The 25239-nt window shown below is 41.6% G+C and overlaps 2 protein-coding genes across 2 annotated transcripts; both read right to left on the minus strand.

Annotated features, from left to right (window-relative positions):
- Nucleotides 1–5932: 5932 nt before the first annotated feature.
- On the minus strand, nt 5933–10470 carry LOC135307600 (uncharacterized histidine-rich protein DDB_G0274557-like). Its single transcript, XM_064432009.1, has 2 exons — nt 10129–10470; nt 5933–8725 (listed from the first exon to the last, which is right to left on the minus strand). Exons 1-2 carry the CDS (start codon nt 10189–10191, stop codon nt 8267–8269), a joined length of 522 nt encoding a protein of 173 aa, XP_064288079.1. The 5' UTR covers nt 10192–10470; the 3' UTR covers nt 5933–8266.
- Nucleotides 10471–16215: 5745 nt separating this feature from the next.
- LOC135307115 (IQ motif and SEC7 domain-containing protein 1-like) lies at nt 16216–18978 on the minus strand. Its single transcript, XM_064431764.1, has 2 exons — nt 17337–18978; nt 16216–16508 (listed from the first exon to the last, which is right to left on the minus strand). The coding sequence occupies exons 1-2, from the start codon at nt 17356–17358 to the stop codon at nt 16255–16257; spliced, it is 276 nt and encodes a 91-aa protein (XP_064287834.1). The 5' UTR covers nt 17359–18978; the 3' UTR covers nt 16216–16254.
- Between the last annotated feature and the right edge of the window lie 6261 nt (nt 18979–25239).

Here is a 25239-nt window from a genome sequence, read left to right on the forward strand (position 1 = left end):
TGGCACTTGCAGGGAAATTGTCCATCAGCTCTGCCATGTTAGATTAAAAGGAAGCACTAAATTGCCTCATGTTTTGAAGTATTTTATATTTTATTTCACACTATAATTTTTTTAACAGCCAAATAAGATTTAGTTTCTCAAGCAAGGGAAAATGTGCCGGAGAGTGTATTGAAATCAAGTTTCTGGCTCAGCGAGGGGAGGTGACCTGAGCTCAGTGCAGGAAAGAAGCTGTTGCTGTGGGATTGCACCCAAGGAGCTGTGGGCCAGCCTGGAGAGTGCTGCCTTTATGTCACACCCAGGGGACAGTGATGAGTGAGAGGCCAAGGCTGGCTATAAAAAGACCTTGCAGCAACTGGATAAAGCACATCTTGGCACTATTAATGGATACAGAAGGGACATGGGTCAAGAAGCTCTTTGCCAAAATAACCTTCATTGCACTGTAATGTCAGAGACAAGGGAAGAGCTCCATGAACTCAAGAACATTTCATTAATAATTATTAGTACAATATTAATAAACTATTATTTACATTATTTATATTAAATAATTTAAGTATTTCTATTAAATAATTTATTTATATATTTATGTTAAATATTTCTACTATTAATTTAATTTATTATTTATTTATTAGTTCAATGAGGCATCTGTTTCTCCCTTTTCTCATCTGGGAAGAGAAACAGATGACCCAAAATGCCAGTGCTTTTTCACCAGCTTTTTTTCAAAGGCATTTCAAATTCCTGCAGTCAGAGGAATTGCTGAGGACATGTCCCCTGTGGTTCACTACTAATATATAGACAGGTTGGGTTTGTGGGTTTTTTTTGTTTTTGTTTTTGTTTTTTTGTTTGTTTGTGGGTTTTTTGTTTTGTTTTGTTTGTTTTTTGTTGTTGTTGTTGTTATTGTTTGTTTGGGTTTTTTGTGGGTTTTTTTGCATGAAGCTATGCTGGCAGTCTGGAAATTTGTGAGGAGGGTAATGGAATATTGCAACAGCCCAGGAAACTGCATATTGTACTAGTAGAAAAAAAATAGGAAGAGCAGAAACAAAGTTTCCTCCTCCTTTAGGCACAAAATACACAAACAAAAGATTTTGAAGATGTACAGATTGGCATAGCAGAGGAGTTAGCACATAATCAAGGACATTTTTAAAACCTGCTGAAATGCCATGAAAATTCAGGGCTATAAACACGTGGGATGCTCCAAGTCTGAATTGGAATATTCAGCACATTCGTCACTGGGCTGGAAAATGTTGCTGCTCTTCCAATTTCAGGGGTTGAAGGACAACAGAAGCATCTCAAACTCTGCTGATTGCAGGGGTGTGTTTGGTTGGTTGGTTTTTTGGGGTTTGGTTGGGGTTTTTTTGGATGTTATTTTTAATTACAGCAGAGTCATTTTTTGGAGCCTGGTGTAAGGGCTGAGGCAGAAGCAGAGACACGAGACTACCAGAAAGATGGCAAGGACAATATACAGGATGAATCATTAAATAAAAATGTTCTTCCTTGTTGGAGATGGGCATAAAGAAATATTAGCCAGCAAGTGAAGGAATATCAGCCAAGAGAACATGGGGAGCTGGTGGAGGGGGAAGATGCTCAGGGGGTGGGCACCTCCCTTCAGGGCCCCACACTCAGCTGAGCTCTGCTCCTATAAAAAATCACTACAAAGTCAGACTGGCAATGGTTAAATGAACTAATTTCCAGCCTTGGTTCACTCTGATCCCACTGCTGAGTCACAGAACTCCTGCACGGTCCCTGCTTCTCCCACTTCCCTGGACACTCACCCAGGGCCCATCTCCTCATCAGAAACCAGGCACTGTGCTGTGGCAGAGCTGAGAAACTGCAGAGAAAAGACATTTCCATCATGCCCTCCTAATATTTCATTTGCCTTGGAATGAATTTCCTCTGCTCATCTTGTTAAAGACAGATTATTTTTGCTTTGCTCATTACACAGACCTGTCTAAAGCACTGTGTCCAAGGATGAAAAATAAATGAAAGCTCCAGTGGTGCCGTTACCCAGCAGAGCTGATGGATTGCACTCTCCTGTGGCTGCTTTCAGCTGCTGTGTCTCGTGAACCATGCTGCTAATTTCACATCTCAGTTACTGCAAAAATGCTAAATAAAGGTTTTGTTGGTTTTTTTTTTTTCCATTTTATCCCTAAAAATGTGTGATTATTCACATGGCAAAAATGATAAATCTAAAGATTTGAAAAAGTGAAGAAGTGATGGCTTCAAGTCAGCATCATGCACACACAACTTTCATTTAAGTCTTGCTTAGCTGAGGAAGTACTTCCAGCAGAAATATTAATTTAAGATTTTCCTAACTTTCATGACCAGCCTCATCCTGAAGTTGATTTACTTTTGCTGAGTAATACAGGATTTGTCTTTAATTCTTGAAATAATAGGAAACAGAAAGAAGGCTTACTTAAAAAAACTACACCTAAAATGAATTTTTTGTGTGGTTCAGCTCTTTCTATTAAATTGGTTGTGCTATGTTCCCTTCCAGGAATTTTACATCAACAAAATATGGCACCAAAATCACTAAGCAGGGTAAAAATCCAGAAAGATTCCTTTGGAAAAGGTGTATTTAATGCAGCTGTAACACAGGGTGGAGATGAATAAAACACTACACAACTATTAAAATAAATATATGCTAAAATACCATACCTGTTTTTATGAAACTCTGAATGAAAATCAATCATTAAGGCCAACTGGAAAAAAACAAAGTTAAATAGAATTCATTGATTGTTAAGTCAACAAAAATCTGAAGAAAGATACAGATAAAACATTTGAAGATCTTTATTTTGTTTTTCTGTCCTTTTAATCTTGCATTTCTTTATTTCAACAAAAAAAAAAAAAGGCAAAAATTCTTGGGAAAGAACCTGTTTTTAAAAAGTTGCTATTTAGAAGAGCTTGAGAAGTTGTTTATTGCATGACGACTCATTCCCACAATCTGTGAGTGCACTGCCACGTGCAAACCTCTTGTCTTCTAAAAATCTGCTAAAGTTCTACAAATCCTAATTTCTAAACCAGGAATAGAAGCATCAGTGAAGAACAGCTCTGCAAATTCTTCTACTTCCACTAGAGGATGTTTCACTGGTCACCTTCAAAGGGCTCCCACAGCTCAGAGTGGCACAGAGGATGATGGTAAGTGGGTACTTACCTACCAAAAAAAAAAATTGGTGAAGATGTGCATCCTGAAATTACAGCCCTCCAGAAAGAGGTCATAGTTGACTACTCCCACAAAATAATTCAAGAATGTCCTAAAATTTGTAGAAAACAGAAGCAAACATAGTGTTTAGTTTAACTGACAGCTGAGAATTAGCTTGGCCAGGCTTTCCAGAACACACTACAATCTCCTGGAAAGGCTGGAAATGCACCAAGTTCAGGGCACAATGGAATATCCACAGGTGATTGTCAAAGTGTAACTGCAATTCAAACACTGGGAAGGTCACGTGTGGCAAAGGATCCTTCAGGGCTGGAAACTGAGACACACAAACAGAGGACAAGGAGTAACTGGGCAGTACTTACTCGGTGCTGGGCTGAGGGGTCCGGGGCTCCCTGCCCGTGGCCACGAGGCACTGCCAGCTCCTGGGGGTTCCACGGAGCAGCCCAGGACTTGACCCTGGAAAGGACAAACGGGGCCCTGCCCAGGCAGGGCACAAGTGCCCTGGACAGGAGCTCCTGAGGCTGCCTGGGATCAGCTGGACACACAGCCCCTGGGACAGAAGGTCTCAAAGCTGCCAGCACTCTCCGGGGCTCGAGGGTTTAGGAATTGTCCACCAGGACCTCTGCCGTGCTTCCCTGTCTGCACATCTGGGTGCTGGAGTCACTCTCTCCCTGTCTGCACATCTGGCTGTTGGATTCATTGCTCTTTAGTGACTCTAGAACTCAATTTATTTCAGCACTACCCCACCAAGCTGAGTGAGGACGGGTCACAGACTCCACTCACCACCTCCTCCACCTGATCCTCAGTTCCTGGCCCCTCTGAAGTGAGCAGCACAAATCCCACTGCCTCAGCAGGGCCAGGATACCATTGGAAGGAATTTCCTTCATTTCAAATATGAAGAGTTGAAGCTCTTGGATTGCATTAAATGAGAAACAAAGAGTTTTAAATGATTTATTTGATTTCTCCACATGATCACAGTTATAGTTTTACATCAATAGGGTCTGTTACTACTTACAAACAGAATGCATATTAAAATGAAAGCACTCCTTTCTTCCCCAGAGTTACAAAAGGGTCTCGAGCCTCCCCAGAACAGAAGCTTCTTGTAAGCATAATGATTTTTGAAGTCTTTAAGAGTCTGCATTCAAGACCTAATTCTAACAGTTTAATACAACTCAAAGCTGATTTAAGTTCCTAGCAGGAGATAGGCAACCTCAAAGTGACTGCAGACTTATAGTAATGCTAATTTACACACTATGTACAATTTAGATAATTCTCTATTCCCCCTACTGGTCCCATTTTCACCACCCCCTTTTCTCTTTTCCAAATTGAATCTTGTTATTGGTTCCACTTTTCTTTGAAATATATACACGAGAATCCATTTTTCAGTCAAGAAGTGCGATGGTATTTTACAAGGGAACAGCAAAATGCATGCTTAACTGCAGAAAACACACAGCTTCATATGGAACAGCAAGTCAACATCTAGAGATTCAGTGTTTAAATATCTGCTGACTGTCTTTCAGCTCATTTTATCAAGAAACAAGAGGCTTCTGCTGCATGCAGTACATGATGGGAAAATCATTCTACACTGTATGTTAGACTCTTTTTTTTAGCAATACAAGGCGCACATTATATTAGGATGAACTTTGATTTTTTGTTTCTTTACATTGTTTTACATTTCATTCTTAACTTAAAAAAAAAAAAAACCCCAAATATATATTTGATTGTTGTCCCAGAAAAGATTTTTTTTGTTGTTGCCACACCTTCATTCTTTACATTTCCCTTTCATTTGTCCAAATCAGCATTACTGCTTTGCCACATCGTTTATGGGAAGAGAGAATCATGGTCAGTCTATGCAGTTCTGTACCAGTTTGTAATTGGCAATGGTATCTGATAAAAAACCCTCTCCATTCTACTCCTGTCTGCAGGCTGAAGAATTCATTTTAATTCATTTTCTTAACCCCAGGCAGTGTTAAGTGCTGGAATTCTCCTATTCTAGGCACGACCCACACTGCTCTAAGCAACTGTTGATCAAGGATGGAGTCAGAGAGGTTTTACTATGACCCTATACAAGCAGCAAAGGTCTGGAGACTTGTGCTGACACCAAGACACTTTTGTTTGGTTGGAGTACATAGAAACACATAGTCTAAGAAACAAAACAGAACAAAACTAGGAAAAAAAAAAGTCCACTGTTTCTCCTCCTTGGCTTGAAAGAGCAAGAACAGAGTTTCCAAATCCCGTGCTCTCAGGTTACCAGTTTTGGTTTCTAACCAGCCTCCAAGTGATCTGTGATTTCACACTCCCTGCAGGCCCAGGGCAGGCACATTCTCCTCCCCAGTGTCCATGGAACCATGTGGAAATGTTTCTGTGCATGCACATTTGTGACATCTCCTCAACACTTTGGTTCACAAATGCATTGACTGCACATGGAAAATCAGTGGGCAGGCATTAAACTGTGGCTCACTGTTTAAGCACAGAATATATGTAACTCTAATTTAAATGAATGAAAGGGTTTTTTAAACACAAAGCAAATGCAGATCTGGGAGATTTAACACCTTCAGCGTTAATCAACACAGTGAGTCAGATTTTCCTCTCCACTGCTACTGCATATTCTGCCTTTATTCCATCTACAGAATTTTACTTCCATTATGCCTCTGCATCTGAAACAAGTACAGACTCCATCACCCAGTGAAGAGGAGCTTTCTTACCTCTGTTTTAATTAAAAGATGCAGTTTCTCAGAGATGTTTGCACCTAAATGGTTCTTCATCTTTTCTGGAACAACCTATAAATTACAGTTAGACTCTACTATTGGTACAGATGTATGAAGAAAAGTCTACATATTGAAACATGTTATCACTTTACTTCAACTAATATCAACAGTAACACTGATATATTTTGCAATTATACAATATGTAGAGTGTAGCCTCACACTAATAACATTAGATGACATGCAGACAGTTCTACTTTCCCTTATAAGAACAGTATATATTTTTTAAACTGCAAGGAACAGAGCCTCAGGGGACCCAGGTGAGCCCTCTTAAGGTAAGCCGCAGAATTTAGAATAGAATGAGTGACACAGAAAAAGAATAATAATCACTTGTTTTCTTTTCATGGAGATCATTCTGAGGAGAAGGAGCAGAAGGGGAAAACATATTGCACATGTGTGAAACAAACGTGGACTGCTGGAAACAAAAGGCTAAACTCTAGATTGCTGTATTTGCTCTCTGTGGAGGTGAACAAAGTGCTCAGTTTGCAGTTCTGCTGGTATTGTGGTATCCATGGTATGAAAGGGAAAAAATGACTGAACCTCTCCCATCCTCCCCACACTAGAGATGCCATGAGCAAGCCAACAGGACAAGTCACTCTGTTGCTCCCATGTCCTCCCGATTTGGGACGCTTTTATTACTGTTTGTTTTCTGTTCCACAGAAACCCGACTGGTTGGAGCTGTGATTACTTTTACCCATCTCTCACTGGAACTTTTTGCTCATCCTCTTCAAGGTTTGCTTTTAGGCTGGTACAGTTTTGCAGTTGTGATTCCTTTGTCTCTACTGTTTAGGTGTTAAGTCCTTGCAGTGGCTCAAAGTGCTGAAACTACAAAGTAGGTGCCATGGATAACTTTGTACAGGATTTCGGGATACAAATTGTAGAGAAATTTGCAAATTGTTTGGTTACAACACATAAGCAACAACAGCACAGCCTATTTTTATGTGATGTCTTGCAACTAACTGGACTATGGAAGTGAAGGTTTGAGCATAAACTCAGCCTGCTGAGTGCTGGGTGTTTCAAACTAACAAATGTGATGAGTAAAAATGGTAAAGCCACTTCATTGCTAGCACATGGCTACATGGAATTACAGATTTTGAATTTTTTTTAATATATATATATATATAAAAAAACCCTATACTAAATTCTAAAGCAAACCTTCAAGTTTTAGAGCACTTCCACTGGAAACACTCTGGACTAGAATTCAGCTTCGCTGGGGGTAAAAATGAGCAATTATGGTAAACAGGAACCAAAGTAGCTGAGAAGGATGGAGGTTTGCCATTTTCATGTTTGAGATGAATGTTTTTGCAGTGTTTACATGCACCTGGCGGAACTCTTCCCATGTGCTCGTTCAATCCATATGCTTACAAAAGAAATGTGGATCATGTAAATTCACAGTTATCACAGCCTTTAAAGTGTCTAAGAACTTGTGTGACCAATGCTCGGAGGTGCCCCCTGGTAGGTGGGCACCCTCCATTGCTACGGAATAATTACTGCATCTTAACGAGTTTGCTTACCTGAAATAGCAGAGCAGCTCTAATACTGATTACGTATGATATCATCGTGTTAATAAAATAAGGATTTATACAAAGCAGTATTGGACTATAACATTTAAATGCTATGTTACTTGGCACATTTAGTAATGATTGCTTAGAAATCTTAACAAGTCCAGGGGACTTGTGATGAAAATACTGAAATGTTTGAAATTGGTTTCTAACGTTTAATGGTTTTGGTCTACTTTCATATGCTATTCATCTATTATACTGTCCTATCAAGTAAGTGGAATTCCTTGTAAAGTCTATATTGCTAGTTTTGTGGACTGAAAAAATTTCTTTCCAAGCACAAATGTTAACTATACAGTATATATATATATATATATATATATATTTATATGTATATATTTATATTATATAAAGTTTACTTACGTACTTTCATCAACCATATCAGGTCTACTTATTTTTTTTGCCCATTGAGAGTAAAAGAGCAAGAATGCAACACTTGGTTCTGTCTGACTTTTTTCCCTGTTTTTTTTCCATAGGCTAGCTTTTCATTATGTGTGTAAAATTGTCCAGGGGTTTGGTGTAAAAGGTAGCTTTCCTCAGATTCAGCAAGCAGCACGTTGTCAAGGCAAGTTTGGAAATAAGAACTAACCAGATGGTGGTGAACATCTATCCAGTAGATAAGTAAAACCAGTATGGCCTGGGCTAACTGGAATTATTTTATTTAGTAACAGCAAGCCTTTAAGCTCATTAAACGGCCTGGGTAAAAACTGACGGTGTGATTTTGTTGCTTCCTCTAAGTGCCTTTGCAGCTGGGTTTGGAACTAGAGTCACGAGGAGGGTCTTTAGGCCTAGACTATGGTGCTGATGCCGCTGTGTTTGGGCTTGGTGCTGGCGGCGGCGGGCGGCGGGGGCGGCCCGTGGTGGTGCGGGCCGTGGTGCGGGCCGTGGTGCGGGGCGTGCGGCAGGTAGGGGCCGTGCCCGTGGCCGTGCCCGTGCTGGTGGTACTGGTGCGGGTGCGGGTGCGGGTGCGGGTGCGGGGGCGGGTGGTAGTGGTGGTGGTGGTGGTAGGGCGGCGGGTTCTGGTGGCAGAACTGCGCGTGGTGCGGGTGCGGCGCGGCGGCCGCGCCCTCCGCGTGGTGCGGGGTCTGCGCGGCCGCGTGGCTCTGCGAGGGGGGCTTGCCCCTCTTGCTACCGAACAGGGACCCTAGGAGTGAGGAGGAGTTGGGCATAGTCTGGTGAGGGCGAGATGGACACTCTCGGGTTGATGTAGCTCTTCGGCGCATGTGAGGACTGCTAATGATGGACCCCTAAAAAGAAATTAATAGAAAATAAAAATTAAAAAAAAATATATCTTGAAATGTTCGGAAAGGGAAAAAAAAAAAAAAAAAAAAAAAAGAAAAAGTTCACACTGACCCACAAACTCCTCCTTTAGGGTTAACATGGGTGGATTATGTTAGAGAGCTCTAGGGGAAATTTTATCTCCACCTTCCCTAAGTGGCCAGTGGGGCACTCATGCCCTTCTTAGAGGATGTTAAGCATTGGGTGATTTTCTCTCAATATTTTGACATAAAGTGATATGACTTCAAATTAAAAAAAAAAATGTCATGGAAATGTAACATGATATAAGACCTACGAGTGTGTTTTTAAAGGAAAAATACATTTTAAAATACTGCAAAAAATACCATACTTGCTTTTTTACCACAAAAAAAAAGCGCTAGATTAAATGCAACCTAAATAGTTAAACATACAGCAGCAAATATTACAGTTACAGCTCAGATTTTAAAATGGTATTTAAATATTTATTTATAGCAGTTTTCCACTACTATATATGACAGTGCTGCTTCTCAGGCCTATCTCTGCATTTTGTGGTAAATGGAACCATACCATTTTTGCCACTAACATTTCTATGTGCTTATATTTTTCTGACCTATGGTCCAACATTCTCTATTATTTAGCCTGGAATTTAGTTGCTGAAGTTGAGGGTTTGTATTTTTAAAGAGTTATGGGACACAAGAGTAGTTAGGCAAAGTATGCTAGATTTAAACTGTAATCTACCTAAAGCAAACACAAAAAAAAAAAAAAAGAAAAAAGAAAAAAGAAAAAAAAAAGAAAAAATCTGTAAGCTGAATTCAGAGACATGAACAGTATATATAAATGGTTTGAAGATGAATGAAATCTCATTAAATCCACATTGAATTCACCTATCTGAATAATTTTTTTTGTCCTCCCATGCCCTATCTGTGCAATTCCATGGTGTCATGACTGCATACATTTAGCAATTGAACTCGAAAATAAGCAATGGGGATGGTTGAGCATGACAGTCAATAGTTGTAGCTAAATATCAAACAGCAAGAACAGTGTACTTGGTAACAAAGAGCAAGGTGGGCTTTTAAGCTGGGACCAGACTGAAATGGTGGCAAAAGGACACATCATATCCATTTAACCATGCTGGCAGGAACAAAGGGAACAAGGTTAGCTCAAACCAAAAATGGCATTGTTCTAAAACAAGCTGTCAGTGCTTTGTAAGCTGGAAGAATACAGAGTGAATAGCCTAGGCATGCATTTTACTCGTGGCAGGCAGGTTATATATATGTGTATATATATATATATGTTAGAAGAAAAAAGAGCAAAAAAATATGTATGTATATAAAAGAAAGGTTTGAAATGCACATCATCACATCCAGCTAGACATCAGGAACTTCCTACTTACTTCCATATTGCTGTCTAGCGATCCTGCACTGCTGCGTCGCCCACGCTTGCCTGCCCAGGACATGCAACAGCAGAGATTAGAGACTGCGACACGACCGGCGCCAGGAGCCGCGGCCCCACAGCCCCACAGCTTCAGGGCCAGCAGGGACAGCAACTCCCTGCACCTGCCTGCGTTTCTAGGGGATCAGTGGAAATTTGGAGAGCTGCTGGTGCTGGGGATCGGCTCACACGAGCGGGGGGTGATTATTTTGTTGGTAATTTGCACAACTTTTGAAGTAGAGGTGTTTGGGCAGCTGGGTTTAGTGCTGCGCTTGTGATGCTGAGCAGCAATGATTTTAAAGGGTTTGGTTTACTGGAAGCTAATCGGCCATGGAGGTTTTTTTTTCTTTAAATATTGAGATATAGTTGTGGGGTGGCATTAACTTAAATGCAAAATTTAACGTTGAAATATTCTGAACTTCAGTGTGGGGCACTGTGAGGGCCATCGGTTTTATCAATTAATCCGTTTTATCACTTCATCGGTTTTATCATTTTATCGAATTTATAATTTCAATTTCAGCTTTGAACCTCAGTGGATTTCATACAATATTCTTTCATGAGGTTTAAAAAAAAAACTAAACTTAATTTTTGATCAGTAAATCTGGAATCTGTCTTGACATTATGGCTAGATTTTGTTTGTTTAGCTGTGCAGTGCTTTATCTTTAAGCATGTTGGATTTGTACTCCAACAGTCTCAAACTGCAAAAACTTTTGCCTAAACCCACACGTGAAACTCCAGACAGTTTGCCTAAAGAGCCAGAAGACCTCAGTGGCTGGATAGGACACAGGATCTCAGATTTTCTTTCTCACTTCACAGCAGAGAAAATAGCATCTGGCTGCAGTGGAAATAGAGATTTTTAGAAGATAACTTGTGGAGCTTTGCTTTGCAAAGTTTCAGAATACTTTCCTGGCAGGGTGCAGAAACAAAGCTGAGCTTTGAGGAGCCCTCCTGGTGCTCAGAGCTTCCCTAAAATCTGCAGGGCTTTCGAAACCAAAGCTTTCTCAGCACTCTCTCCTTGTTTTCCTGCAAGGCCAAATATCAGTCTCCACCCTGCATTGGCTGCATTCAGAGTTTTCTACACTGAGAGGTAGTTTTGGCAGAGAATGTGAGGATTTCAGCATCACTTAACCAATTAATGATGCACCCTCATCACAGACACCCCAAAAGCACCTGTGATCAGAACTAGAGAGCAGTGGAACTGCTCATAGGGCAATTCAGACTACCCAAAGGATCAGGATGACCAAAAACTACCACCTGCTGGATTTATAAGCATAGCATTGACCTGGTTGGTCACAGAACACTGCCCTGAAACAAGTTTCTTGTAAGAGCTACAGTTCCAGGCTACTGGAACATTCTCCCCTCTTAAAAAGAGTTGCTCCCCAGTACAACCCCTCTGCAGTGACATTAAATTGAGGGGAAGGCATTTGTGGTCAAGGTGTTGTGTTTGACTTGAGAAATTCATTGGGATTTGGAACAATTTCCCTGGATGGGCTCTTTGTCAAAAGCTCACTGCTTCATCTCCTGCTGCAGTTTTAGCCTCAGCCAAACTCTACTATCTTATGAGTCCCCCAAGAAAAACTGGGTTTGTTCATCCCTTATGTTGACTCCTAGTCAGGTTTGATATTTTTCTGCTCTGATAACGGGATTAGTACTGATTAACACTCCAACCCCTCTTGCTTGCTGATGCAAACACACTGCGGCAGCCACCTCGGAACTTAGCAGTCAGGGTTGCAAATAAGACTGAGAGCTGACACGGGGCATTAAACGTGGCCAAAAATGAAGGAAAACACAACAATCCAATGCCTTTTGCATATGGCAGGAGTCACAGTCTGATCAAATAACCACGGACACAGTAAATACGGACAGAGAGCGACAGATGGAATTTTGCTCAGAATAACTCCAGGGCAAAGTAGTACTTGCAAAGCCAAGAACAAACAGAAAAATCCACTTTAAATGCCTGTAATTTCCCTCAGATAGGCACTACTGCCGTACAGAGGCTTAGTTCTTTTTCTTAAAAACAAATTGATCCCGATTCTGTGCTGACATGCAGTGTGGTGGGTTTACTCAGTAAATCCCCTGGAGCATTCCCCCTGCCAATGTGTGTTTATTCCAGACTGTTCCCTGGTCTTTGGGATAGCATCCCATCGCAGAAATGCCTCCCTGGAGCTCCAGCCTTCACATGCATCTCAGGGAAATTCTAAACTAGAACTGCACCCAAGCATGTACTGGCAGGATAATTAGTAGCTGTGGTACAAAGCAAGGTGGTATTTATCAAATCTGAAGATTAGTTTTGCTTAATATATTAAGCTTACTTTAATATTTTAAGGCTGTTAGAGTGGACTTTAATTTATAAAAATAAATTTTCAATTAATTTAACCTTATCTGTTAGATATGAATATTCCTTGCAAGAAATATCTTGAACTTACACAAGTGTATGCCTCATATATGAACATGCACTATATAGGGCCAAGAACATTTCAAATTTATAGTAGAGATATGAAGTGATTACAAGATTTTTACAAACTTAACCATGCCAAAAGAATATTGAGCTTCATTAATAAAGGCCACTGCACCTTGCAGAATGGATGTGTGCAGGACACATCACAGGATGTGTGGTGATCTCACAGTTTAGGCTACAGATCAGCTCAGTTCATGGAAATATTTCTCACTCCTGCTCTGTAGTTCTTGAAACTCTTCTGGGCCAGTGAGATAACTGATAGCTAAAGACTATCAATGATTTGATATTATGATTTAGTATTATGATTTGGCTTTGAGTGTCTTGGGGGAGAAAGCTTGGAAAAAAGTTTTAAGTTAAATTACTCTCTCCAATGACTGGAGAGACCACTTTTGAGGGGGAAAGTACTGTTTGCCACCTTTACATTTTCAGCTTGTTTCTGTGTGAAACAGGTACAATCTTAAGATTTCACACTGAAACAGAACTATTTTAATCCTGGAAATACCTTTGGTTTTGTTTTGATTTTGCAGTAATCTTTTTTGGCCTGTGGCTGTTTTAGACAAGCCCAGCTCTCAGTAACAGGAACCACTGCACCACCCTCACCTGGTCAGTACTACCTGGCTGTGCCAGTTGTGGAGTACTGGGGCAAACAAGAAAACTGCAATTTTTAAACCAGTTCAGTGTGTAAATACTACTCCCACCTTACAGATTAGTGATGTGGGAATAAAGTTTGAATTCCTCTGTAAACTCAATGTAAAAGCACTGGGTCCCCCAGCAATTCAAAGTGGCTGGAATTCAAATTGAAGAACCTAAAATCAGTGCAATGGGACTGTTTCTGGGAGAAACAGAATGGGAAACACAGCCAGTCCAACTCTTTCTGCTCTGCTTTAGTGACCAAATCATTCTTCCTGTGGAACAGTGGCCATGAGGGGACATCACACTTTTCCCATCTTTCTGTAAACTCATAAAACTCAGCTTTAGATTCATTAAAATTTGCCTGGCTCTAATATTTTTGTATAAATTAAGAATTTCAAGGTCTGGAAAAAATAAATTCAGTTCTTCCAGCTCAAGAATGTGCAATAAAAATTATACATTTATCTTTAGAGAAAAATAAAGCCCTAAATATTTTTGACATATTCGCATCTTGGAACACTTGGATGTCACATTCTGTTTTATATTCCATGGAAAGAACTGTCAAGGCACAAGGAACAACAGCATCTCCCAGTGAAGAGATCCTCAGCACATCCTTCCCACAGCTGGGAGTTGAGCTGCTGTGGCCAAGGCATGGAAACACTCTCAGGAAAGGATACCTGATGGACACATCCTGCTTTTCTGTGCATGCCCAGCCTAGGAGGCAGAATCAGTCAGGGTATTTGCTAGATCTCAGAAGCTGCTGAATTGTCACTCAGAGAAATTTAGTAATTTCCACAGCCTCCATTTACTGGGATGTCTGGGGGACAGCAATGGATTTTTTTCCTAAATAGTTCTGTCAAGTACCTGTGCAGCCAAATGCTGTTCAGTCACATTTCCCTTCACTGAATAAACAGTTAAAATTTTGAGTTTGCAATGTTCACTGGACATTTACCTGCCTTCCTGCATAAATATGAAATCAGGCCATTTTCTCTTGTTTGTTAGATTTATTTTTGATTCAAGGTAGAAAGGTCTCTCTAAAAATCTACTTTCCTACAGGCCCACACACTCCTGTTCCTCCTCCTTGTTCATCCTGTGCTTCATCCACAGAAGGATTTGAGGGAACCTAACTCAGGCCTGTTTTAGAGAAGCAATTTAATATGGGATAATCACTGAGGGGCAGTATCTTCCTAACTGAAAGAGATTTCTTTGCTTTTCTGTGGATCACTTCTCCCACATTAAAAATAAAATTAGCCTCACATGCAAGCTATTCCCTGAGAGAAGGCAGAATGATATGGATCATCTCCCTTAAGTCATTCCACCAAATAACACAGCAAATAACAGGCTGGTTGTTTCTCAAGTCAGTTGCACTGCACAAGACCAAACAGAAGCTCTCCATAATTCTCAGTTATTTCAGGTTAAAATTAAGTTTAGTTGGGTTTAACAAACTCATTGATAAACCCTGCAGTCTGTGAGTGATTTCTACTTTTTGTCATGGAAAAAGGTTATTTTCAGTAAGAAGCATGCCAGTTGTAGGCATGCCCTGTGAAATGTGTTTGTGATTACAAATGTTGGTTTGTTGAATTAAACCCATAATATGAATTCAAATACATGGCAGTGTTTGAAAGAGAGGGATGAGTAATTCTAATGGAATGAAAAAATTAATCAGAAATCACATTTAGGGGTACAGATACCCACTGAACTCACATATTAACAATATGGTAGTTCTCATTCTAATGAAATAAAACCAAAACAACAGAAAAAGATGAAGTATCTTCAAATCTGAGAGATAAGAGTGGTGAAGACTAGGGCTTGATCTAAAATCCGCTGGAGCCAAGCAAGCACCAATAGTCAACTTCAGCCTGATTTTGGATCAAGGGCCTAAGTCTTTTTAATGAAGCACATGGAGATGTGAGTATGAAAGCCTAAACAGAGAAGAAAAGAATTGAAAGAGCTCACTCTCTACATATTTGTATGCACATACATATACCCACAAAACACAGGCTATCATTTCAGTTTACAACAATTTTATTTATTGCAGCATAGCTAATGTCTCCTCTTTAGTTAAAAAAAAAGGAAATAGGTAAGTAGTGTCTACTACCAAAGATATACAGAATATTGAAATTATGACTACACTGGACATCAACACTGCAATTGAAAGAACAAAGCAGAGTATGCAACACAGCCTATGAACTAAAAACCAAATAACTAAAAAAAATAGAGTTGCTACTATCTATGGAAGTACTTTCTGAATAGTGGACATGGTGTTCAGATAAGAGTTCTTGTCAGTGACAGGAATCTTTAACACTGAAAGATTACATGGCTATGCCAGGTGTGAGGCAAACCATCAAATAAAAACATGCCCAACTTCCCCTGGCTTGCTTTGGCTAACAAATTGTATCACCACTGCTTTCCAGTCTTTAACCAGTTAATAAAACTTAAGACACATCAGTGGCTTTGTGGGTTATCAGCATCCTTGTCCAATAGGGCTTCTTTGGTTCTGTTGCAAAGAGTACTTCACAACAACCTCTTTTTGCAAGAATTAGGAACTGTGTCTGAGTTACAGAACCAGAAAAGAGCATCAGGGGCACACTGGTGTTACACAGCTCTAGAGAGAATTTAGTAGGGCTTCACTCAGTTTCATTCATCGAGGTGGTGACACAGGTACACTTGAGCACAGAGTACACAGAAAGCGCTCGTCACACAGAGACCAGGAGCTTTCCTTCCCTTTCCAGGCCTAGTCTATGAGGGGGAAAAAGCAAAGGCAATGAAAAAAAAAGAAAGGAAAACCAAGTGAATTGCTCTTAGCACAAGTCAGTCACTTCTGTTTTATTAAAAACTTACAATTTTCCTCTGTCTTCACTGTCCTTTAAAAGTTTCTATAGCAACCTACAACGGCTTTAATACTTTCAAACAGCAGCCGCTTAACAGAACAAAGGTAAAAAAAAAACAACCCAAAACAAACAGAAATTAACCACGAGCCGAGGAGGGGGGAGTAAGGAGCTACTTGGAAGTGTAAGATTCCACCACTGCTATTTGTGGAGGCATGCAGCGAGCCGGGGAGGAGAGGCAGCTCTTACCTGCTTCGGACACGTCGCGCAGGGAGGAGCTGAGCGCGCTCCGCTTCAGCCCCTCGCCGCCGGCGTAGCTGTCGTCCAGGCACGCCCGGGGCAGGGTCCCGTTCCCGGAGTCCTTCTTCAGGCTGGAGCACTGCGACATGCTGGGACGCACCACCCCCTTCTGCTTCTCCAGCTCGGCTGCAACACACACGGGGGCTTTTACAGGGGTGTTTGTGGGCATGAAACAACCCAGAACGTCCCACAGGGAGTTTCACCCCTCTACCCACAGCTGGATTTCTCTTTTGGGAAAATGGGATAAAATTTCATCTTCAGACACTCACGGGACTACCAGCAAAATGTATCGGTTTGGACCATGACTTCCTTACTGACCACAGGAATTGCAACCCGGAAATGAAGAAAAATTCAATGAAGCTTATTGGAAGAGCCATCATTGGGAATTTCAGTGTGAGGTAAATTGCCCTTAAAATTCCTGCTGTAATTTGTGATACAAATCACAGAGCCAGCTCTCCTCTGTCCACATTATCCCTAAAATTCTTACAGGAATTTATAGTACAAATCACGGATCCATCTTTCTTCTCCACATTATCCCTAAAAATTCCTGCAGTAATTTATACTACAAATCACAGACCCAGCTCTGTTCTGTCCAAATTATCCCTAAAGTTCTTCCTGTAATTTATGCTACAAATCACAGACCCAGCTCTCCTCTGCCCATTGTTATTTGCAGCTTGTCCAAGATGAATTCCACTGCAGCTACACTGCAGTAAATAGTAGTCAATGAACTCAGCCGGGGCTTAAGGCATTATTGGCTTTTTCCTTCTTCTCAAGATAAAGTCACAGAAAAACCCACATTATTTTGAACTTTTACAGAGTTCTAATGTGTTATACTCTTATACTTTTTATTAATGGTAATTTTTAATTTAAAATTTAAATTTCCCAAGGGTAATATTACTTTTTATTATTTTGATTAGCTGGAAAATGCTCCATTATATGTACCTTTGTACTTACACTCTATTCTGTGCTTTTCCATTTCTTGAACTTCTGCAATTGATTCCCTCAAATCATCTGTAAACTTCTTCCTGTCCTGAGGATTTGGTGCATTGAAATTTATGAGTACTTTGATATCTGCTCCTGGAACAGCTGACGTGAGCCGAATGCCATTGGGATAATCTGGAAGAAAAAGGCAAGAAAAACTAAGCTCTGATTAATACAATTACTTTTCTTTTAATAAAAATACCCACAAAACCGGAAAGCTTTTAGTAATATTACCACAGAGGATACAAAGTCAGAGAAATAAAAGTCTGACAGCATAAAATTAGAATAAAAATCCCTAAGGTACATTGGAACAGCCTAACTGTCAAATACTGAACGAATACTGAGAGATATCTCTATGTAGCTGCTGCCCTTAAGGCACAATATGCAATATATATCAAAAACAGTAGGGAAAAAAAAATCTAAGGGGATATTTTTTTTTCATGGAACAGATCCCATGATCACCTTATCCACTTGTGACCAAAGTTTTGCTGAGTGTAAAGGCTACTTGAAGACATTTCAAATGCTACAAATTATCTTTTAACTCACCATTTGCGGGTGAGTTGACACACAAACAGGTACAGATTTAGTATTTCCTATTGGATTGTTCTCCCTGTACATGCTACTTTCCTTTTTTTCTTTAAAATGAAATTAAAAGTATCTGTGAAATCACATACTGAAGAAGTAAAAGGACTGATTTGGTTTTTTCACCCTTCTTTTGACCCATATGATGGACTTTTAATAAAAGGCAGATGTTTCAGGAAACTGTCTTTGCCTCTTTTCTAGGTGTACTTCTGAAGTTTTAACAGCTGGTCAAAAATACCTCCTGGTTGAGACAGAATGTTCATTTACAGAAAGATACTCAGAATGAAAATATGTTCTGTGTTGAGAGCTTTGTAACAAGCTAGCTCCGAGCTAAAGCTCACAGTGAGATTAATTTGACCAAGATAGAAAATGAGGGGAGTTGCCTTCCAATTAAACTGTGTCCTTGGCCTGCGGATGAAGTAATGCACCGAGCAGGTGGTGGAGAAAAACAGCCTGGGAAAGTAATAAGTAGTTATACCAAAATAGCACGTAAATAGCTGATAGCTAGTTAGCCAATGGTGAGCTGGGATTTTGCACTATGCATGAGCTAATTAAAAGGTGTATAATAATCCGTAATTCGGGAATAAAGACGAGACTTGTCGATCATCATATGGTGAGCAAGTCTTCCTTCTCCATCAAATGGTGACCCCGACGTCGACGACTACGGACAGACACGGCTGCCACGGATGGGGAAGTAGGAGCGGGTCCTTCTGAAGCAAGGGGGGGGACGGCAAACGACCACTGCGGGTCGCGGCCCTAGGAGCTATAAATATAGTCCTAGCCTACGTGCTGCCGAAGTCTGTAAGCCTTGCAACAGCGCTGATTAGAAATGGAAAGGCAAGCAGCATATGATTTATTTATTTGCTTTTTAAAAAAGCGGCAGATTAAAGACATGGACTTGCAGAGAGAGCTCCCACAGTTGTTAGATTACGGGTACGCTACAGGGTTGTTTTTCAACCCCCATACGGTCCATGAGCTAACAGAGTGGCGTAAGTTCGGGACCAGGAGGGCGGTTACGCGCACCGCGGGACAGCCCGGGGCAGACGCAGAGGCGAAAACGCGTATGCCGGCGGCGCTCCCGGTGCTGTGGCGGCGGAACGGACCGAGCGCTGCGGAGGCGGCGTACTCGGTGCCGGCGGCGGTTACGCGCACCGCGGGTCCAGTGACACGCGCAGTGACAAAAACTCGCACGGCAGCTGTCCGTGGGGAAAGCGCACAGATCGTGAGGGAAGTGCCGGCCAGGGCCAAGCCGGCCAAAGCGAGACGCGGCAGCCGAATAGGTGCTGGCGGTGGTGGACGCGCACCAGTAACGCGAAACCCGAAAGCTGGAACTAGGAGGGCTTTTTCACTTTTTGCAAGCGCACAAAAGCACCAGCGGTGTGGGACGTGCTCCCGCTGGCTGCGGGTGTTGGCGCAGAGCCAGGGGGAACCAGCCCGAGCGGAGATCCAGGCCGAGCGGAGCCCAAAGGAGATCGGGGCTGCGCGGGTCCGGGCGAGAGCGTTCCTTTCCGCACCCCCGGGATAGCGCAGACTGAGGCTGTGCCGGAGCACACAGGAGACGAGTGCGGGCAGACATTCCTCAAGCACCGGCCTGTCACAGCTGCCTAGCAACCACAGCAGACAGCCCATCGCAGCAATTCAAACAAGTGTCTGAGAAAAAACAGGTCAGGAATTTCCTTCAAGATCAGGATAGAAAACTTCTGAAAATTCACACAGTGCTTCATCCAGATGTTATACGGGGCATTTCACCCAACTGTTCCACAGACTTTACAGTTTGTTTACCAGTTTTTTTTGTAAATGTGTTTGCTTTTCTAAAAGTGATTGAGTATTTGGGTTTGATGGCTTTGAGTTTGATGACTTCATTTCCTTTCCCTTGCCTGAGGCAAGAACAACCTTTTAGGGGGGCAGAGTCTAAGTAAACTTCCTAGTTTCTGTTTGGACTACATATGAGAAGATTTAAACTGTAATATTTCTGTATACTATGGGCTTTATAGTCTTTGCTTTCTTCTATTCATTAAGAGATGGCATTAGATAAATGGATGTAAATGTGCTAATTATTTTGACTATCCTTAATTTAAGTGAAATTATTTGTGTTTAAGATTATCTGTCATCTTTTTCAGTTTTGTTTTAAAATATCTATCCAAGATTCAAAGTTTTAAGAATTATTGATATTAAGTTTATAATCTTTGTTATTTTTAGTTTTTGTAAGTAATGCTGATAGATAGTGACTGTTGTTAATACTAGATGAATACTTTGGGAAGGTTGTCTTAACCCCTTCAAGCACTTCTTGTTAAGGAGTTTTCAGATTTTTGTGATAAGAATTATTATTAAGATATTGTTGCAGTATTTACAGCCAGCTTTCATGTGTTTTTCTATTTTTTTGTGTGATCACCTACAAGACACGTGTCTCTTTAAGATCCTGTCTTTTTATTTCCTAACTATTTTGATGTTTCTGAGGGTTTTTATCCAAATTGCCAGTTTTGTAGTTCTTTTAATTATTATTACAGAAATACTCCAGCAGAGAATTCAAGAAGTTTGCTGTGTTTGGAAAATCTCTGTCTTGACAGAAACTTCAGAAGGATTCAATTATTTGCTGGTTTGATTGGTTTGTAACCCTAAGGTTTCTTGTTTATAACAGTTGTTTTTAAAAGCCCTGTTTAAAAAATGTGTTAAGTGACACTCACCAATTAGAGTTTGGGCTCTGGCCAAGCTCTAGCTCTATTTGGATGGAGTGACTGACAATCAACCCAGATGTTTTCTGCATCAAAAAGTATTCAAGTCCTTTTGACTTGGCAATTTGACCATCTATGACAGCTGAGCCATTTTCAGAGGTGATTTGGAGAAACATGAATCCGGACATGGTTTCTCCAATTCTCTGTCATTTTAAGGTTTGTCAGCTGTCGCAGACTCTGGGATAAGAGTTCAGTGTTACAGTGTTTAGTAATTTTTTTATTTTGTATGTGTTGTTGATTGTGTGTATTATCTAAATTAATTCCTAATTACTTTTATTTTAACATTTCTTTATGTAACATTGCAAAATGAAACCAGGACCCATTTTTCACCTCCAAGATTTTGAGAATATTCTTCAGTCCTGCAGGGATGTGGGATTTGTTTCTGTTTTAACAGGTGCCCTGTCTCAGCTTGAAAAGAAAACGGGGGAGCTCAGGGTATTGGAGTGGCTCTCTCCACCGCTACAGCAACAGAGAACTGTGAGACTGAAAATTGAAATGATTGCATCCCTCATAAAGAAAGGACGTTTTAGGGCAATCCAAGTTACAGGAGCAGAGCCTTCCACAATACGATTGCCCATTAAAAAGGACACGCTTGACTGGTATTTGGTGAACTCTGGGGAGCTCCAGGAAGCCCTTTTAGGAGCTGGAGCTGTCGTGGAGACTGGGAAAATGCATCCTAGTCCCCTCCAGTGGATGACAGAATGGGACTGGATAACAAAGCCCATTTGGAGTCTGTCACCATTAAGGGGGGCTATCACGGCCTTTACGGACGCTGGTAAAAAGTCCAGGAGAGCAGCCGTGACATGGAAACAGCAAAGACAGTGGTGACAACATTTGTTAGATGCAGATGCCAGGGACAGTCTACAGACATTGGAACTTTTAGCTGTAGTATAGGCAATGATGAATTTAAAAGGTCCTTTGAATATTGTGACTGACTCCCTTTATGTAGCAGGAGTAGCTGCCAGGGTACTATACTGGGGGAGGGGATATCTTTGTGTTTCCTCTCCAACAGGACCCTTGTGGATCCCCGCGAAGTGGACTCGAGCTGATGTTCAGGACCATTGCGGCCTTGTCACCGGAGGACAAAGAGAAGGTGCACAACCAACTGACGCTGATATTGCGGCCCTATTTGCAACACCTCCAGCCCTACTCTAACGACGCGCGATGTGCCTGTGTTCATCTTCCTGACGATTGGATCGAGTGGTGTCAGGACCTTACAGTAGAAGTAAAAGCCCCTCAATCACAGCCATGCTTGGACTGTGGGGACAATAAATGCGCTGCATGGATCGTGCTAGACTGTGGAGGCTGTAATAAGGTGTTTTGGTTGGAGCAATCGACTGTTCGGCAGAACTGGTGCCCAAGCTGCCGATTCTCCTGGAACTTGCAGAACTCGTGGCAGCAAGCACTAAGGGATTTTACAGGGCTTGATTTGAGAGGATCGTTAGACTTGTATGAAGCCCCGGAGCAAATTATTTTGGCATATGTTACTTGGCAACTTAAGACCTTGTGTGAGCGAGTAGAAAAGCAAGTGCGTACTCACATAATAGCTTCGCGCTGTCGAAAGCTTGTGCCCCTCACACAGACATCCACTGTAGGACCGATTAAAAAAGACTGTGGGGTTGAGGAGGCACTAGACGACTGCATCAAGCAACTTAAGTCCTGTTCTCTTCGCTCCAGAGGGACTGCCAAATAGGGCAACCCACATTCTGGAGCAAGCTGAAACAGGTAGTAGTAGCTACACTTTTACCTGGAGGGGCAGCTAATAAGGCCATGAATTTGGCCAAGCAATTAGGCTGCTGGGCCAAAGACGAACTGAACGCCACCTCCCAGGTAGTGGACATGCTGTCTCAAGATGTACAAAGTGTAAATCATGCAGTATTGCAGAATAGAGCAGCAATCGATTTCTTATTATTAGCTCAAGGCCATGGTTGTGAAGAATTTGAGAGTATGTGTTCTATGAATTTATCAGATCATTCTGTATCAATATGCTATAGAGATATTGTGTGATAGTATTGCTAATGCTTGTATTACCATGCTTGCTTAATTGCATACAAAGAATGGTGAGTCAGATGATGGAAAGGGCTTGGAAAACAACACTTCCGGCTCAAAAAGAAAACGGGGGAAATGTTGAGAGCTTTGTAACAAGCTGGCTCCGAGCTAAAGCTCACAGTGAGATTAATTTCACCGAGATAGAGAATGAGGGGAGTTGCTATCCCGATTAAACTGTGTCCTTGGCCCACGGATGAAGTAATGCACAGACACAGGTGGTGGAGCGGGATAGCCTGGGAAAGTGGTGATAGTTATACCAAAAACAGCACGTAGATAGCTGATAGCTAGTTAGCCAATGGTGAGCTGGGATTTTGCACTATGCATGAGCTAATTAAAAGGTGTATAATAATCGGTGATTCGGGAATAAAGACGAGACTTGTCGATCATCATATTGTGAGCGAGTCTTCCTTCTCCATCAGGCACGCGTTGTTTCCTGTGGTGGTCACACTGGGGTCTTTGGTGTTCTCTGAGGCCGAAGGCTGTGGTCTTCCTCATGACTGAACTTTTGAACTTTTCTCCTTTGTGCGTGCACTGTGGTCCCCTGGTGCTTATCTGAGTACGTCTGTTGGTTGGATCAGCTTGGAGACAGAGGAGCTCCTTAGTCTAGGCTTCTTGCATTCCCTGGTCTTCTCCTGGTGTTATGAGTAAAAAAGTGATCTGTAGCTATGATATTTTATTAAAAATCCTTTCCTAGGATTTTTCCCCTCCTGAGGAGCTGAGTGCCTCAGGAAAGAAATGTAAACAATAACGATCTGCTGCTGTGGAATGCAACAGATGCATCTTCCATTGCTCCATGTGGATTGTTTTCACTTGATGACCAATCACAGCCAACTGTGTTGAGCCTGTGAGCAGTCACAAGATTTTTGTTATGCATTCTATTCTATTATTCTTCTTTGTAGCCTTCTGGTCATTTTTTCCTCTCTGTTCTTTTAGTATAGTTTTAATGTACTATTTTAATAGAATATATAATAAATCAGCCTTCTGAAATGGAGTCAAGCCTTGTGTCTCCACACCTGGTGTGTTCTTCCCCACAAATTATCCTTGTTTTTTTAAGGCTGCAAAGTTAAACCGGTTGGGCCAGTTGCTGAGAGTTGAAATGTTGACTATTTGTTGTTGATAGCTTCATGTTGCAATCACCTCTTGTTAATAGTTTTTCTTCAATTACCTGTTAATGGTTAGAAATCAAGCGCAGTTGTCCCCCTGCTGCTTCCCAGGAGCCTGAAGGTTGCAGGGGGAGGTGACATCAGAGCTAGTATGCAGATGAGAATGCATTTCACCAAATTTTGCAATTTTCCAGGAAAAAAACCCCTAAAAACAAGAAGCCAACATGGAATTATTAAACCTAAGTAATGTCTAAAAGTGAGGAACTTAATCCTTAGTATCTGCTAAGATCCTTTTTACTTTTCACCCTAACCTGAAAGGATGTCAGCTAGAAAGAGGACCTGTAATGTTAGAACAAAAAAGCGGAATTCCCACTACTCCCTCGAGGATGGAAGCCCCAGCTCTGCCTGCATACCAGCGGACACAGCTGCATCATCCTCCTCCTCCGTGCCACTCCTGGGAGCAGCGTGGGTGCGGGCGACCTGTCGTTTCCCACAACCTGAGCTGAATGTTTTTAATAAAGGCATTAAAAAGGAGAAAGATCTCCTGCCCTGTTTATGACACTGGTATTGTCCTTCATAGCAAGAAGCTTCAGAAATTTGCATTTTCCTATGCCCTTTGTACCTTGGCAGAGTTTTCTTAAGTAAAAGGTTAAAATTCAACATATAATTCTACAATTTAAAATTTAAATGCTTAGTCCATATATTGCTAACTTAATTGAACCCCCCAAAACCTCCATTTCAACAGCAGTCCCTGCCTGGCTTCTGCCTGCCCACACCGTGGGCATCCACGGCTCCTCCTGGGCATGGAGCTCAGTCAGTGCTGGTGCTGGGTGGGCTTTGCTGCTGCTGCCACCTGGACAATGGGGTGACCGCTTGTCCTAGGTTACAGTATAAACATGTATTCCATTCCCATCCTCAAGAGCTGCTGAAACCAGGAGGGGCATTGTTTCTTCCTTATCATCCTGTTAATCAACAAGATCACCGCTCTGTCTCCACCTACCAAGGAGAAGAAAACACAAGTTTTCCTAGGTGCCGTAGGCTTTTGGAGAATGCACATTCCCGAGGACAGGCAGATTGTGAGCCCTCTCTACCTTGTCACCCACAAGAAGAACGATTTCCACTGGTGTCCTGAACAGCAACAAGTCCTTGCCCAGATTAAGCAGGCAATCGCTCATGCGGTAGCTCTTGGCCCAGTCAGGATGGGACCAGAGGTGAAGAATGTGCTCTACTCTGCAGCTGGGAACCATGGTTTGTCCTGGAGTCTTTGGCAGAGGTGCCTGGTGAGACTCAAGGCTGACCACTAGGATTCTGGAGATGGAGTTATGAAGGCTCTGAAGTAAACTACATTCCCAGAGAGAAGGAAATCTTGGCTGCCTATGAAGGAGTTCAAGCTGCCTCAGAAGTAACTGG

The sequence above is a fragment of the Passer domesticus genome, chromosome 9 (genome assembly GCF_036417665.1).
Source record: "Passer domesticus isolate bPasDom1 chromosome 9, bPasDom1.hap1, whole genome shotgun sequence".
NCBI lineage: Eukaryota > Metazoa > Chordata > Aves > Passeriformes > Passeridae > Passer > Passer domesticus.